Raw genomic sequence first — 16655 nt, forward strand, 5'->3', positions numbered from 1 at the left:
TTATCCTCCACAATCCCTTCCCCTGCACATTATATAATACATTAGATGATACATTGTGACCAGGGCCGGGACAAGGGGTGGGCAGGAGGGGAGGCTGCCCTGGGCGCAATGGTTTATTGCAGGGATCAGGGTGCCTTGACCCTAACCGAAGGGGGGAGGGGGTGCAATTTGGCCTCTTTGCCCTGGGTGCTGGATGGCCTTGTCTCAGCCCTGATTGTGACCATATTTATCCTGCAGGGGGTTATGGGAAAAGCCGGATGGATTTGTAGGAAAGAAGGAAGAGAACGCCACCACTGCTTTAATCAAATTAATTTATTTATATATAAAAAAAAAGTCTTGGTATGTGGAAGAGAGAGAGGAAATAGAAGGAAAGTTCCGTTCTTCCCAGAGAACATTCAGGCCTTCACCTGAGAAGTCAAGAGAGAGTAAAGAGAAAAACTGTTATAATTAGAAGTGGTCTCTCCACACCTCAGTCTCACCCAGCTCTGCTCTCCTGCACTCAGCAATCACTGACCCATTCATTTCATCTTCCACTTCAAATGTATTTTATACTCAGAATTGTGCAGCACTCATCCAATAAATGTGTCCGTTTGTGGGACACAAATTATATGGAACAATGTATCAAAATAACAGACAGGCGTGTTCTGTGTATTGTGCTGGACTGCGGCCGTCTCTAATTATTGGTATAGATCAATAAAAATAAGTCCACACATCACAATCTGTACTCCCTATAGCGCAACGCCCAAAATAAATGAATAACCAATAGTCGTAAAAAACAAAACTCAACATAAAACCTTTCCCCTCTACAACTAAAATACATCCAAAAAATGCAAAATGAGAAAAAGTGCCAATGCATAAAAATGTGCAAAAAAGAAGAATATCCACGCTTCCCAAACTAAGTATATATGTATGTATACACATATATATATAAAAAGTACAGTAAAACTGCAGGAAAGGGCACTGGGGGGCAATGTAATGTGAATTTATTTTATTTTGCATTGTATCGGTGTGTTTGTTGTGTTTTACTTTTGAATTTGCCGCCGGTTCCACCCCCCTGCGAACGTCCAGGAGACGGAAGTCGGGGCTCACAGAGGAATCGGGAGGAAGATCCGCTGCCACACACCACCGGGATACATCGCTGGATCCCAGTGACAAGGTAAGTAACCCCTCTACCAGGATCCAGCGATCTTCCTAGCGGTACCCCGAGTGTGGCTCGGGGGTTACCGCTTTTGGCACTGAAATTTAACCCCGAGCCACAGTCGGGAATACCGCTAGGAAGGTTAATAGAGATCAGCCTTGAGCAACTTGATTTAAATCCAGGATCATCCAGAGCAAGGTGGTACAAAATAGCAACTCTCCCCCAAATTGCCCTCATGGAAGTCGGACTCCACCGCTCGCTGCCCGGGAATGATAAGATGTTGCCGGAGGAGAAAGCCGACCGGATGATCCTGGATTTAAATCATGTTGCTCAAGGCTGATCTCTATTAAGATCTCAAGGCACTGTGTGAGCGGTGATCATTAGGATCTGGTAAAAGGCCAATGGTTCTTTCTGTGTGGGGGAGGTGCTGATTGTTACAATCCTATACACTAATGTTGTTACATCTTCACGTGTCAAGGTGTCCTTTGTGATTGTTAATTCTTCACATCCCATCCTAGTGTGGACTTTATTTCACCGTGGACTCTATTAAGTCCTGCATTTTATTTATATAATAAATATGTGCAAACATCAAAAAATAGCAACAATAAAAGTGCTGTCAGCGCCGGTTCACATAGGAGCGACGCTACTTTCAGGGGCGACCTCCAAGATCGCGGTGCGAGCAGCGCGCCGCGACCTCGGAGCGGCCGCCACGGACTTCATAACATTGAAGTCTATGGCGGTCGCCTCCTGGTCGCCCCAAAGAAGCTCCGGACCCTTTTTCTAGGTCGGAGCGACTTGTGTCGCTCCTATTAGAACGGGTCCGCAGCTTTCCTATGGGAGGCGACCTGTGAGGCGACCAGGTCGCCTCACAGGTCGCCCTAGTGTGAACCGGGGCTAATAAAGTGATCACTGCAGAATAATCTATACTTTATACACAGTGATTACATATATACCTCCTTCACTGATAGTTCACTGAAATCAAAACAGTGTCCCAAAAATTTTTTGAGAAAAAAAAATATATTTTTTTGTGACATTGTTTCTATTTCTATGAACTATCAGTGAAGGAGGTATATATATGTAATCACTGTGTATAAAGTATAGATTATTCTGCAGTGAGGCACTTTATTACAGCACTTTAATTGTTGCTATTTTTCGATGTTTGCACATATTTATGCATTGGCACTTTTTCTCATTTTGCATTTTTTGGATGTATTTTTAGCTGTAGAGGGGAAAGGTTTTAGGATGATCTATAATTTATATGGGACAATTTATGGAGTGTAATAATAATAATAATCACAAAATTAACCACTTGCCGACCAGCCGCCGCACTTTTACTGCAGCAGGTCAGCTCTATTATGGGAAACGACGCACCTGTACATCGCTTCGTGTAATAGCCAGTGGGGGCGAGCGCGTGCCGGCAGAGGCATGTGCGCTGATTGGCCAGAGGGGGAGCCAACCAGTGGGTGTCCGCCGGCCACTCCCAATCGCTCCCCATAGAGGCAGACCGCTGTTCCATCACAGATGAACACAGTGATCTTGTGTTCCTGCCATTTAGGAACAGGGATCTCCATGTTCATTTAGTGAGTCCAACCCCCACACAGTTATAAAGCACTCCCTAGGGACACACTTAACCCTATGATCACCCCTGATGTTAACCCTTTCCTGCCAGTGTCATTAATACAGTAATAGTGCATATTTTTTAGCACTGATTACTGTATTAGTGTCAATGGTCCCCAAAAAAGTGTCAGTTAGATGCCCGATCTGTTTGGGGGTTTATGTAATAATCAGGCTTAAAATTATTTTTTAAATGTATGCAAAAAAAAAAAAAAGTAAAAGCGGCTCTGGCAGTGAAGGAGTTAAAGACCCTGATATTAGATTCGCCATCATGAACTGGTGACAGTCTGAGGAACGTTTTGTATAAGGACCCTTTCACGCGTTTTGCTTTGCGATCGGCAGGGGATCTGCTCATTGATCGGAGCGGGGTGGATGACCGTTGCGGGTACTCTCAGTTTTAGCACAGCTCCCACCGGCAGACCCCACTCTGCTGTATGGAGGCCGGGTATAAACGGACTCCGCTGTCCTTTTACACCTGGCTGCCTCCGATTCACCCAAACCCAATCCTCCTCCATTGTTTTGGATTGTGTGTAAATGTGACTCCTGCCTGTCAGGTGGACGCATTCTTTCATTGCTTCCACACACCCCGGGTCAGGCCCAGACTGGGACAAAAAATAGGCCCCGGCATTTTTTTTTTTTAAACCAAATTACAAATAATGACAGCTAGCAGTTTCCCGATGTCTTTTAGTTCTATTTACTCGCATCACTTGTCACTGATTGCTGGAGGCTACTGCACATTATTACCACTCACCCATTGGTGGCTGGGGAGGGGTGATCAGTGGCAGTGCTGGGGGGGATGAGATCAGTGGCAGTACAGGGGGGGGGGGGAGATAGGCTAAGTGACAGTACAGGGGGGGGGGGGGATCGGATCAGTGGCAGTGCTGGAGGGGATGAGATCAGTGGCAGTACAGGGGGGGGGGGATAGGCTAAGTGACAGTACAGGGGGGGGGGAATCAGTGCCAGTGCTGGGGAAGGGGGGGGATCAGATCTGTGGCAGTGCGGGGGGGGTAGAATGAGTGACAGTACGTCGGGGGAAGATAGGCTAAGTGACCGTACAGGGGGTGGAATCAGTGCCAGTGCTGGGGGGGGTTGGAATTAGTGGCATTGCGGGGGGGGGGGGTAGAATGAGTGACAGTACGGGGGGAAGTGGGGTCATTGGCAGGGCTGGGTGGGGGTTGGGTTCAGTGGCAGGGCTGGGGGATGGGATCAGTGACAGTATGGGGGGGGGGATAGGCTAAGTGACAGTACAGGGGGGTGGAATCAGTGCCAGTGCTGGGGTGGGAATCAGAGGCAGTGCGGGGGGGGGGGGGTAGGATGAGTGACAATACGGAAGGAGGTGGGGTCAGTGGCAGTGCTGGGGGGGGGGTGATGTCAGTGGCAGTGCAGGGGGGGGTGATATCAGTGGCAGTGCAGCGGGGGGGAATAGGCTAAGTGACAGTACAGGGGGGGGGTGGGATCAGTGGCAGTGTGGGGGGGGGGGGTAGGATGAGTGACAATACGGAAGGAGGTGGGGTCAGTGGCAGGGCTGGGTTGGGGATGGGATCAGTGGCAGTGCTGGGGGGGGGGTGATATCAGTAGCAGTGCGGGGGGGGGGGAATAGGCTAAGTGACAGTACAGGGGGGGGTGGGATCAGTGGCAGTGCAGGGGGGGGGGGTGATATCAGTAGCAGTGCGGGGGGGGGGGAATAGGCTAAGTGACAGTACAGGGGGGGGTGGGATCAGTGGCAGTGCAGGGGGGGGTGATATCAGTAGCAGTGCGGGGGGGGGAATAGGCTAAGTGACAGTACAGGGGGGGTGGGATCAGTGGCAGTGCAGGGGGGGGTGATATCAGTAGCAGTGCAGGGGGGGGGGAATAGGCTAAGTGACAGTACAGGGGGGGTGGGATCAGTGGCAGTGCAGGGGGGGGTGATATCAGTAGCAGTGCAGGGGGGGGAGAATAGGCTAAGTGACAGTACAGGGGGGGTGGGATCAGTGGCAGTGTGGGAGGATGGAATGAGTGGCACTACTGCAGCTGCTTTGAGCCCCACATGCGCACACGGCACAATCACAGCAGATCACATGACAATTGTATAATTGTGTTGATTGCTGTGATTGGTCACACTGATCACATGGTGCAGACAGGGCCAATTCACAACCTATCTGTACCATGTGATTAGATGGGACCAATCACAACTAATAACAACAATACACACTGAATGAATCTGTTTCATTCAGTAAAAATATTTGCTTGTACCAATGAAATTCAATGGTATAAGAAATTATGTGTAAAAAAATAAAAAAATAAATAAATAATCCTGATCACTTTCCCAGAGTAGTACAATGTTACTATGGTAACACTTGTATTGCTTTGGTCACGGTGTGTTTAAAAAAAAAAAAAAATCTAGAAAAAAAAAAAAGCAAAAAAAAAAATGTAATTAAAAAGAAAAAATAATTGAAAAAATAAAATTATTGATTGAATTTATTGTGGGCAGTGCTATCACACACTTTATATAAAAAATGTGAGTTACACCCAATCACATAAAATACCCCCCCAAAAGTTTTTTGAAGTCCCCCCCACTTCCATGTATATGAACATATAGGTACGTCAGGGTGCCGATGCATGAAAACGCTGATTGTAATACACATTATCATACCGCCGCGCATGCCGGAGTGAGGGCAATAATTCTAGCAATGGATCTCCCCCATAAAACTGACGACCTATAGGGGGTGTCGCCTATAGAAAATATTGGGTACTGAAGTTTGTCGCCATTTCACAGGCGCATACAACATTTTAGGTTGGACATGTTGGGTATCTATTTATTCGGTGTGACCTCATCTTTTATAATTTACCTAAAAATGGTAATGGATTATGTTTGTGTGCCCTAAAATTAACTTTAGTGTATTTTTTCCTGAAATTTTGCATTTCCTAGACCTTTGTGGTAATGTTGTGTGACATAAAACAAAACTACCGCTATTTTGTTCTCTAGGGCGTCTGCTTTCAGAAAATATATCATGTTTTGGGGGGTAATCTTCGAGCCTTAAATGATTTCTTAAGTATGTGTACTAAAAAACCCGCAAAAACAGCGCTGGCAGCGAAAAGGATAAAATAACTGAGCCAATGAAGTGATTGTGATGAAGAGTTCTTCCTATGAAGAGCGAGGTACCTGCTGCTCCCTCTCGTTCCACACAAACACCGTCACCGAGTATTTCTTCCTGGCGGCGTCCCAGGCGTTCAGCACGAAGCTGATGGATCCATCATGGAGGGTGACCTGCCTCTTCACCGTCACCTTCCCGTCCGGGAAGACTCGGAATCGTGTGTCATCGGGGGAGTAGAGAGTCCCCGCCCCCGAGGAGCAAGGATTGAACGTCACTGCAACAGGAAAACAACATGGAAATTCTTAGTATTCTAATATCTTCTTACAATCTGCCTAGAACTTGCACTGACGCATTTTGTGCCCCCTTTAGAGCGCACCTGAGACCCTTTCCCAAAATCTATCTGTGCCAGCTTTTCTCTGTACGCCAAAAGAGAGAGATGGTCTGAACCCCTTCAATACCGGGCACTTTCACCCCCTTCCTGCTCAGCTTTCAGTGCTGTCACACTTTGACTGACAATTGCGCGGTCATGCAACACTGTACCTATATGACATTTTTATCATTTTTTTCACACAAATAAAGTTTTCGTTTTTTGGTATTTAATCACTACTGAGGTTTTTATTTTTAACCACTTGCCGACCGCGGCACGACTATTTAAGGCGGCGGTCAGCCCCTCACAGGCAAAGTGACGTAGGACTACGTCGCCCTCCTGTGAGGCTCTAGGGGGCGAGCGTGCGCCGCTGAAGGCACGCTCCCGCCCCCGCTCGCTCCCTAACATCTCCGTGCGTGTGACCGGCGGGCCCGATGTCCGCCGGTCACTCACGATCTCCCCGTGGAGAGGGAGAAAGGCAGGCGGCTGATGTAATAAAGCCGTCTGTCATTCTCCCCTGTGTAAGAACAGAGATCATACGGTCCTGCTATGTAGGATCGTATTTCTCTTTTGTTACACAATAAGCCACATCCCTTCACAGTAAGAAGCACGCCCCTAGGGACACACTTAACCCCACCTTCTCCAATAAAGTTAACCCCTTCCATCCCAGTGTAATTTTTACAGTAACAGTCCATATGTATAGCACTGATTACTGTAGTAATGTCACTGGTACCCCCAAAAGTGTCAAAAATTTCAGTCAGGGGTCCAATCTGTCTGCCGCAATGTCGCAGTCCTGCAAAAAAAAAAAAAAAAAAAACGCAGATCGCCGCCATTACTCGTTAAAAAAAAAAACAACAAAAATGACAAAAATCTTTCTCTTAGTTAGTAAACGCGATAACTTTTGCGCAAACCAATCAAAATACGCTTATTGCAATTTTTTTTTACCAAACATATGTAGCAGAAAACAAATTGGCCTAAAATGTTAAAAAATTTTGATTTTTACATTTTTTATTTTGGGAATTTCATATAAAAAAAATGTGAAAAATATTGTTATTTTTTGAAAATTGTCGTTCTTTTTTTGTTTATAGCGCAAAAAATAAAAATCGCACAGGGGATCAAATACCACCAAAAGAAAGCTCTGTTTGTGGATAAAAAGGACGTAAATTTCATTTAGGTACAGCGTCGCACGACTGCGCAATTGTCCGTTAAAGTCACGCAGTGCCGAATCGCAAAATAGGGCCTGGTCAGGAAGGGGGTAAAATTTTCCGGGGCTTAAGTGGTTAAATAAATAAATGAAAAAAGACTGAAAATTTGGGGGGGAAAAAACATATTTTTCTTAGTTTCTATTATAAAATGTTGCAAATAAATAATTTTTCATCATAAATTTTGACTAAAAAGTATTCGGCTCCATTTCTTTGGTGAAAATAACCCAAATCTATGTTTAATATTTAGTAGGAAAGTTATAGAGTCCACAAACTATGGGATAGATCTAAAAATCGATCAATTCTGATGCAGTGACGGCCGATCTCATTTCTTGAGGCCCCGAAAATGCCAGGACAGTACAATTACCCCCCAAATCGCCCCTTTTTGGGAAGTAGACAGTCCGAGGTATTTAGTAAATAGCATGGCGAGTTTTTTGAAGTTGTAATTTTTTGTCATAATTTTTTTGGGAAAATGTAGAAATTAAAAAAAAAAAAACATGTTCACAATTCTTGCAGTGCAGCGTTATCATGTAATTGGTGTGGCGGGATCAGCGACACTCACTGCTGACAGTAAAAAAATAGAAGAAAGTTTTTGATATTTTTTTTTCAATTATCTTTCTTTTTTTATTACATTTTTTTTCTTTTAGTTTTTTTTTTCTTTTTTAAAGCTCCGCTTTAATTAGCTCCACTTTTGATCGGTCTGTATTTTATTCTGAATTTGTTGGATTTATTGTATAAAGTAGCGGATTATAGAACAGGAATTTCCTGCAGGAGTCGCTGTTGGAGCTGAAAGTGCGGCAAATGCTTCATGAATTTGGTGCAATACATTAACAAGACGGATTACTCAGAAAAGCGGTGCAGCAGCTTCACTGAATTCCCCCCCAACTACATAAAAGCGGAACTCTACCCATAACAACTTGATAAAAGAATAATTTCTTTACCAAGAAACATCCATTCCACATTAGTAATAATGCTATAAAAATAATTGTGTGCTGTAAAATATCTCCAGCATTGCTGCTGTGTCTTCTTGCTGGAGGCAGCCATTTTGTTGAAGCCCAGAGCCCCTGAGCAGAAGTAAATCATAAAGCGGAACTAAACCCATCAATTTAACAGATTTAAAACAGTTACATTTCTGGAATGCTGGGATTTCTAAGGCCCCTTTCACACTTATGCGACGCGATTTTACCGCGATTTTGCGGCGCGATTTTGACGCAGCTTTGCCGCGATTTTGAAAGCAATGGCTATGGCTCAAAACGCAATCAAATCGTGGCAAAGTAGTGCAGGAACTACTTTGAAGTCGGTGCGACTTCAAAACGCACTGATATGAATGGGGCTCATTGAAAATAATGGAAAACGACTTGTCATGCGATTTTGCGGTCCAAAATCGCAGGACAAGTTGCACTAGTGTGAAAGGGGCCTAACTGTCACATTTGCTTGTTTCTTCAACTAAACTGTCAAGTGTCTGGTGTCCTATCACATGTGGAGCACCATGGCAGCTACAGATCAAACAGAAGCAGCTTCCTTGGATGTGAAGGCTTAATTCCGCTTTAACCCCTTCACGACCGCCCCACGCAGCTATCCTGCAGCAGGGCGGCCTTCCTGCTTGTAATCATGTACCTGTACATGATTTTGTGCACTTGGTCTGGGGTGCGTGCCACCGGCGACCCGCTCCTGCTGTGGATACAGTGGGAACCAATCAGCAGGTCCGGCGGACCCGATGTATCCTGCACCCCGTGATCATTCTCAGGAGAGGCAGACTGCCGTTCTGTCAGAGGGGAAGATGGAGATGTTGTGTCTCTGCTAAGCAGGAACACACATCTCTGTCTTCCCTCAGTCAAAGCCCCCCCCCTCCCCCACAAAGTTAGCAAGCACTCACTAGGACACATTTAACCCTTTGATCACCCCTAGATGTTAACCCCTTCCCTGCCAGTGCCATTAGTACAGTGTCAGTGCACTTATTGGGATTTTGTATACCAAAAACATGTAGCAGAATACATTTTGACTTAAATTGATAAATTCATTTTTATTTTTTTTTATTAGATGTTTTATAACATAATGTAAAAAAAATATTGTTTTTTTTTTTTTTCCAGAATTGCCGCTATTTTTTTGTTTATAGAGCAAAAAATTAAAACTGCAGAGGTGATCAAAAGCCTCCAAAAAAAGCTCTAGTTGTGAGAAAAAAAAAATGGACATCAATTGTATTTGGGTACAGCGTCCCACGACCGCGCAATTGTCAGTTAAAGTAATGTAGTGCCGTATCATAAAAATGGCCTGGTCATGAAGGGGGGTAAAACCTCCGGGGCTGAAGAGGGTAAGGCTGTCAGCAGATTGACCTCAACAGAGCAGTGCCTAAAAATGGAGAGCAACTGAGCATGTGCAGAGCGGGGAGAGGCCGCGTGTTACTGCATGGTACTCAGTATAGACACTTATTATAATTATTATATTATTAATGATTATTTATTATTATTATTATTATATTATTATTATTATATTATTAATGATTATTTATTACTATTATTGTTATTATTATTTATTTATGTATTTATTTATTATCATTATTATTATATTATTAATTATTATTTATTATTATTACTATTATTATTATTGTTATTATTATTGTTACATCGCTAGACCTGCCAAAAGTCGCCTGACGTCCCCCAGCCGGACTTCGTATTCTCACTAAAGTTCCACTTTAAGATGCTGGAAAATAGTAAATGGGCTCCTAATCTCTCCCAAACAATCCGGCGCTCCACCCGAGGTTCACCCAAAGGGGATTCCCAACATTCTTTGTATTCACTTCAACTTGCATCGTCTGCAGAGTCAGCGTTCCCAGTTCAGAATTCCCAGTTCAGAGTTCCCAGCAAGAAAGTGACAAATGTGAGATTTTACCTAAATTCATATAAACTGCTCAAAAAATGAACACTTGGAAAACACATCAGATCCCAATGGGGAAAATTATCATGCTGGATATCTATACTGGTATGGACTGGGTAATGGGTTAGGATCTATACTGGTATGGACTGGGTAATGGGTTAGGATCTATACTGGTATGGACTGGGTAATGTGTTAGGATCTATACTGGTATGGACTGGGTAATGTGTTAGGATCTATACTGGTATGGACTGGGTAATGGGTTAGGATCTATACTGGTATGGACTGGGTAATGTGTTAGGATCTATACTGGTATGGACTGGGTAATGTGTTGGGATCTACACTGGTATGGACTGGGTAATGTGTTAGGATCTATACTGGTATGGACTGGGTAATGTGTTAGGATCTATACTGGTATGGACTGGGTAATGTGTTAGGATCTATACTGGTATGGACTGGGTAATGTGTTAGGATCTATACTGGTATGGACTGGGTAATGTGTTAGGATCTATACTGGTATGGACTGGGTAATGTGTTAGGATCTACACTGGTATGGACTGGGTAATGTGTTAGGATCTATACTGGTATGGACTGGGTAATGTGTTAGGATCTATACTGGTATGGACTGGGTAATGTTTTAGAATCTATACTGATAAGGACTGGGCAATGTGTTAGGATCTATACTGGTATGGACTGGGGAATGTGTTAGGATCTATACTGGTATGGACTGGGTAATGTTAGGGTCTATACTGGTATGGACTGGGTAATGTGTTAGGATCTATACTGATATGGACTGGGTGATGTGTTAGGATCTATACTGATATGGACTGGGTTATGTGTTAGGATCTATACTGGTGTGAACTGGGTAATGTGTTAGGATCTATACTGGTATGGACTGGGGAATGTGTTAGGATCTATACTGGTATGGACTGGGTAATGTGTTAGGATCTATACTGATATGGACTGGGTAATGTGTTAGGATCTATACTGGTATGGACTGGGTAATGTGTTAGGATCTATACTGGTATGGACTGGGTAATGTGTTAGGATCTATACTGGTATGGACTGGGTAATGTGTTAGGATCTATACTGGTATGGACTGGGTAATGTGTTAGGATCTACACTGGTATGGACTGGGTAATGTGTTAGGATCTATACTGGTATGGACTGGGTAATGTTTTAGAATCTATACTGATAAGGACTGGGCAATGTGTTTGGATCTATACTGGTATGGACTGGGTAATGTGTTAGGATCTATACTGGTATGGACTGGGGAATGTGTTAGGATCTATACTGGTATGGACTGGGTAATGTTAGGGTCTATACTGGTATGGACTGGGTAATGTGTTAGGATCTATACTGATATGGACTGGGTGATGTGTTAGGATCTATACTGATATGGACTGGGTTATGTGTTAGGATCTATACTGGTGTGAACTGGGTAATGTGTTAGGATCTATACTGGTATGGACTGGGGAATGTGTTAGGATCTATACTGGTATGGACTGGGTAATGTGTTAGGATCTATACTGGTATGGACTGGGTAATGTGTTAGGATCTATACTGGTATGGACTGGGTAATGTGTTAGGATCTATACTGATATGGACTGGGTTATGCGTTAGGATCTATATTGGTATGGATTGGGGAATGTGTTAGGATCTATACTGGTATGGACTGGGTAATGTGTTAGGATCTATACTGGTATGGACTGGGTAATGTGTTAGGGAAAATGTGTGCAGAGTCCTGGGGAGATCAGATATAGTGAATGCAGAGTCCTGGGGAGATCGGATATAGTGAATGCAGAGTACTGGGGAGATCAGATATAGTGAATGCAGAGTCCTGGGGGGGATCAGATATAGTGAATGCAGAGAGTCCTGGGGGAGATCAGATATAGTGAATGCAGAGTCCTGGGGAGATCAGATATAGTGAATGCAGAGTCCTGGGGAGATCAGATATAGTGAATGCAGAGTCCTGGGGAGATCAGATATAGTGAATGCAGAGTCCTGGGGAGATCGGATATAGTGAATGCAGAGTCCTGGGGAGATCAGATATAGTGAATGCAGAGTCCTGGGGAGATCAGATATAGTGAATGCAGAGAGTCCTGGGGAGATCAGATATAGTGAATGCAGAGTCCTGGGGGGATCGGATATAGTGAATGCAGAGTCCTGGGGAGATCAGATATAGTGAATGCAGAGTCCTGGGGAGATCAGATATAGTGAATGCAGAGTCCTGGGGAGATCAGATATAGTGAATGCAGAGTCCTGGGAGGGGGTCAGATATAGTGAATGCAGAGTCCTGGGGGGGGGGGGGGTCAGATATAGTGAATGCAGAGTCCTGGGGGGATCGGATATAGTGAATGCAGAGTCCTGGGGGGATCAGATATAGTGAATGCAGAGTCCTGGGGAGATCAGATATAGTGAATGCAGAGTCCTGGGAGGGGGTCAGATATAGTGAATGCAGAGTCCTGGGGGGGGTCAGATATAGTGAATGCAGAGTTCTGGGGGGGGGGGGGGGGGATCAGATATAGTGAATGCAGAGTCCTGGGAGATCCAGCATTGATCTGGGTATTTCTTCTTTATTTTGTATTATTATTATTTTATTATATTATTTGTACACAATGTTGCTTTTTTCTCTCTCAGGAGTGATAGAGATACAATGTATCAGAGAGAGAAACACAGGGGCGGGTTCACAGGGACTGATCACTGTGATAGCCAATCAGAGGCTAATACAGTGATAAGGTAACTGCAAACCGGGGGTTCCGGCTCTTGTTGAGACCCCGCCCTCTGTGCTGGGACCGCGCTGTGTGACGCACTTCCAGTACAAAGACATACGCAGATATTCGGCCCCTGGGAGGGAAGAGGGGGGGTCCAATGAGGCCGCATATCTGCATTCTGTTGGTGGGAAAAGGGTTAAAGTGATTGTAAACCTCAGACATGAAATCTGAACAAAGCACCCCCTCTGTAGTGTGTAATGGTATGCCCCCCCCCCCATCATTTCACAGTCAGGTCTGCTCACCTTTGTTGCCCCCCCCATCATTTCACAGTCAGGTCTGCTCACCTTTGTTGCCCCCCCCCCCCATCATTTCACAGTCAGGTCTGCTCACCTTTGTTGCCCCCCCCCATCATTTCACAGTCAGGTCTGCTCACCTTTGTTGCCCCCCCCCCCATCATTTCACAGTCAGGTCTGCTCACCTTTGTTGCCCCCCCCCATCATTTCACAGTCAGGTCTGCTCACCTTTGCCCAGGACTCTTCCTCGTTCCAGAACTTTGCGGGTCACGGTGAAAGCGTAGCGCTGCTCAGTGAATCCCGGCTCACACGGCGCCTCCGCGGTTCCATGGCACACCTACAGGAGCCAATAGGATAACAGTCACAGCCCCTTTATATTGGGACCATCTCCCTCCTATACTGGGACCCCCTCCATCCCTCCTATACTGGGACCATCACCCTCCTTCCTATACCGAGATCCCACTCCATCCCTCCTATACTGGGACCACCTCCATCCCTCCTATACCTGGACCACCTCCATCCCTCCTACACCTGGACCACCTCCATCCCTCCTACACCTGGACCACCTCCCTCCTTCCTATACCAGGACCACCTCCCTCCCTCCTATACCAGGACCCCCCCCACCCCTCCTATACCGAGACCCCCTCCTTCCTATGCCAGGACCCCCTCCCTCCCTCCTTCAACGGGACCCCCTCCAACCCTCCTATAGACGGACCGCCTCCCTCATATACCGGAACCACCTCCCTCCTATACCGGTACGGCCTCCTTCCTGGGACTACCTCCCTCCTATTCCAGGACCATCTCCATCCCTCCTATACCGGAAACCACCTCCCTCCTATACCAGACCGCCTCCCTCATATACCGGAACCACCTCCCTCGCTCATATACCAGGACTTCCTCCCTCCCTCCTATACCAGGACCACCTCCCCCCCCCTATACTGGGACCCCCTCCCTCCTATACCAGGACCACCTCCATCCCTCCTATATTGGGACCCCCTCCCTCCTATACCGGGACTACCTCCATCCCTCCTATACCAGGACCACCTCCATCCCTCCTATATTGGGACCACTGTTCCATAAGTGTCTAAGGCTTTTATTGACAATGACATGAAGTTTATGCAAAGAGTCAATATTTGCAGTGGTGATCTTTCTTCCTTTTCCCGAGCTCAGCGATTCTCCCCCCGGCATGGTGTCACTCATCATCCTTACTAATGGCCGCCCCTCGTTCTTCCATTATCAATGCTTGGAGTTTGTCAGAATTTGTGGGGTTTTTTTGTTCACCCGACTCTTGAGGATTGACCACAAGTTCTCAATGAGAATAATGTATGGGGAGTCTCCTGGCCATGGACCCAAATTTCCATGTTTTATTCGCCAAGCCACTTAGTTATGACTTTGGCCTCATGGCGAGGAGCTCCGTCAGTCTGGAGAAGGCATCGTTCCTCAGCAAACTCTTCTTGGATGGTTGGGAGAAGTTGCTCTCAGAGGTTTTTGTACCATTTCATTGCAAATTATGAGTGAGCCCCTCCCTTGGCTGAGAAGCCCCTCCCCCCACACACACATGAATGGTCTCAGGATGCATGACACAGGACTGGTGGGGGCGCTCACCTTTTCTTCTCTGGACAAGATTTATTCCAGACGTCCCAAACAATGGAAAAGGGCCCCAGTCCTCAGCAGTCCAATCCCTGAACCTTCTGTAGAATATCAGTCCGTCCCGGATATTTTTCCTGGAGAGAAGCGACTTCTTTGCTGTCTTCCTTTACACCGGCCCATCCTCCAAAAGCCTTCTCCTTACTGTGCGTGCCGACACACTCACACCTGCCTGCTGCTATTCCTGAGCAATCTCTGCACTGGTGGTGCCCCCATCCCCCCTTCTCTGCCCTGGTGGTGCCCCCATCCCCCTCCCCTCTCTGCACTGGTGGTGCCCCATCTTCCTCCTCTCTGCACTGGTGGTGCCCCCATCCCCCTCCCCTCTCTGCACTGGTGGTGCCCCTATCTTCCCCCTCTCTGCACTGGTGGTGCCCCCATCCCCCTCCCCTCTCTGCACTGGTGGTGCCCCTATCTTCCCCCTCTCTGCACTGGTGGTGCCCCCATCCCCCTCCCCCCTCTGCACTGGTGGTGCCTCCATCTTCCTCCTCTCTGCACTGGTGGTGCCCCTATCCCTCCCCCTCTCTGCACTGGTGGTGCCCCCACCCCCTCTCTGCACTGGTGGTGCCCCATCTTCCTCCTCTCTGCACTGGTGGTGCCCCCATCTTCCCCCTCTCTGCAATGGTGGTGCCCCTATCTTCCTCCTCTCTGCACTGGTGGTGCCCCCATCTTCCCCCTCTCTGCAATGGTGGTGCCCCTATCTTCCTCCTCTCTGCACTGGTGGTGCCCCCATCTTGCTCCTCTCTGCACTGGTGGTGCCCCCATCTTCCTCCTCTCTGCACTGGTGGTGCCCCGATCTTCCCCCTCTCTGCACTGGTGGTGCCCCTATCTTCCTCCTCTCTGCACTGGTGGCGCCCCCATCTTCCTCCTCTCTGCACTGGTGGTGCCCCTATCTTCCTCCTCTCTGCACTGGTGGTGCCCCCATCTTCCTCCTCTCTGCAATGGTGGTGCCCCTATCTTCCTCCTCTCTGCACTGGTGGCGCCCCGATCCTGCAGCTCAATCAACTGTAGGAGACGGTCCTGCCACTTGATGGACTTTCTTGGGCGCCCTGACGCCTTCTTCACAAATGCAGAGGAAAAGTTTTTTATGGCATTAGGTTCATTTTCATGGCAAAGAGCGACTTCATTCATCTGATCGCTCTTCATAACCTTCTGGAGTACATGCAAATTCCATCATAAAGCCGCGGACTTTGTGAAAAATATTATTTGTGTCATTCTGAAATCCTTTGGCCACGGCTGTAGAAGCGGCGATGATTTTGGGGAAACATCAGAAATAAACTTTTCTTACCTGGATCAGCGACACGATGAGGAGCAGAAAGCAGAGCTTCATCCTGCAGACGTCCCCCAGTAATCGGCCAGTGAGATCCTTCCCTTCCCCCTTTATAGGGATGTGGCAGTAGGGAAGCCTTCCAGCTGTTTAAGCAATTACAGATGTGAGAGGGCTGAGCCCCCCCCCCCACAGATGTGAGAGGGCTGAGCCCCCCCCCCCCCACCATCTGCAGAGAAGTCCTCAGGGCCCCAATCACCGAGAGGTCTGACGGCCCTTTCAATGCAATAAAATGTTTCCCTTTAAATCCTCTGGGCTCTGCACACCTCTGCGATTTGGGCGCGGTGCGTATTGAAAAGTTTTGCATGCTGTATTTTTGGTGCAATTTTCAAAAATCGCATACGAAAAAACTCACCTCCCCATTAATATAAATGGCAAAATGCATATAAAAAATGTAAAAATGCATCTAAA

At 46.6% G+C, this 16655-nt stretch overlaps 1 protein-coding gene across 1 annotated transcript in view; it reads right to left on the reverse strand.

Annotated features, from left to right (window-relative positions):
* LOC309565703 (cadherin-1-like) overlaps window positions 1-16267 on the reverse strand; it is a 54392-nt gene extending 38125 nt beyond the window's left edge. Inside the window, exons 1-3 of the mRNA XM_082270676.1 lie at window positions 16206-16267; window positions 13502-13610; window positions 5895-6100 (exon numbers count right to left, since the gene is read on the reverse strand). Of these exons, the coding sequence (XP_082126802.1) occupies window positions 5895-6100; window positions 13502-13610; window positions 16206-16247 (357 nt within the window). The 5' untranslated portion in view covers window positions 16248-16267. The remainder of the gene's footprint in view (window positions 1-5894; window positions 6101-13501; window positions 13611-16205) is intronic.
* Between the last annotated feature and the right edge of the window lie 388 nt (window positions 16268-16655).

This window comes from Pelophylax lessonae (genome assembly GCF_965119305.1).
Source record: "Pelophylax lessonae genome assembly, chromosome: 10".
Classification (NCBI taxonomy): domain Eukaryota; kingdom Metazoa; phylum Chordata; class Amphibia; order Anura; family Ranidae; genus Pelophylax; species Pelophylax lessonae.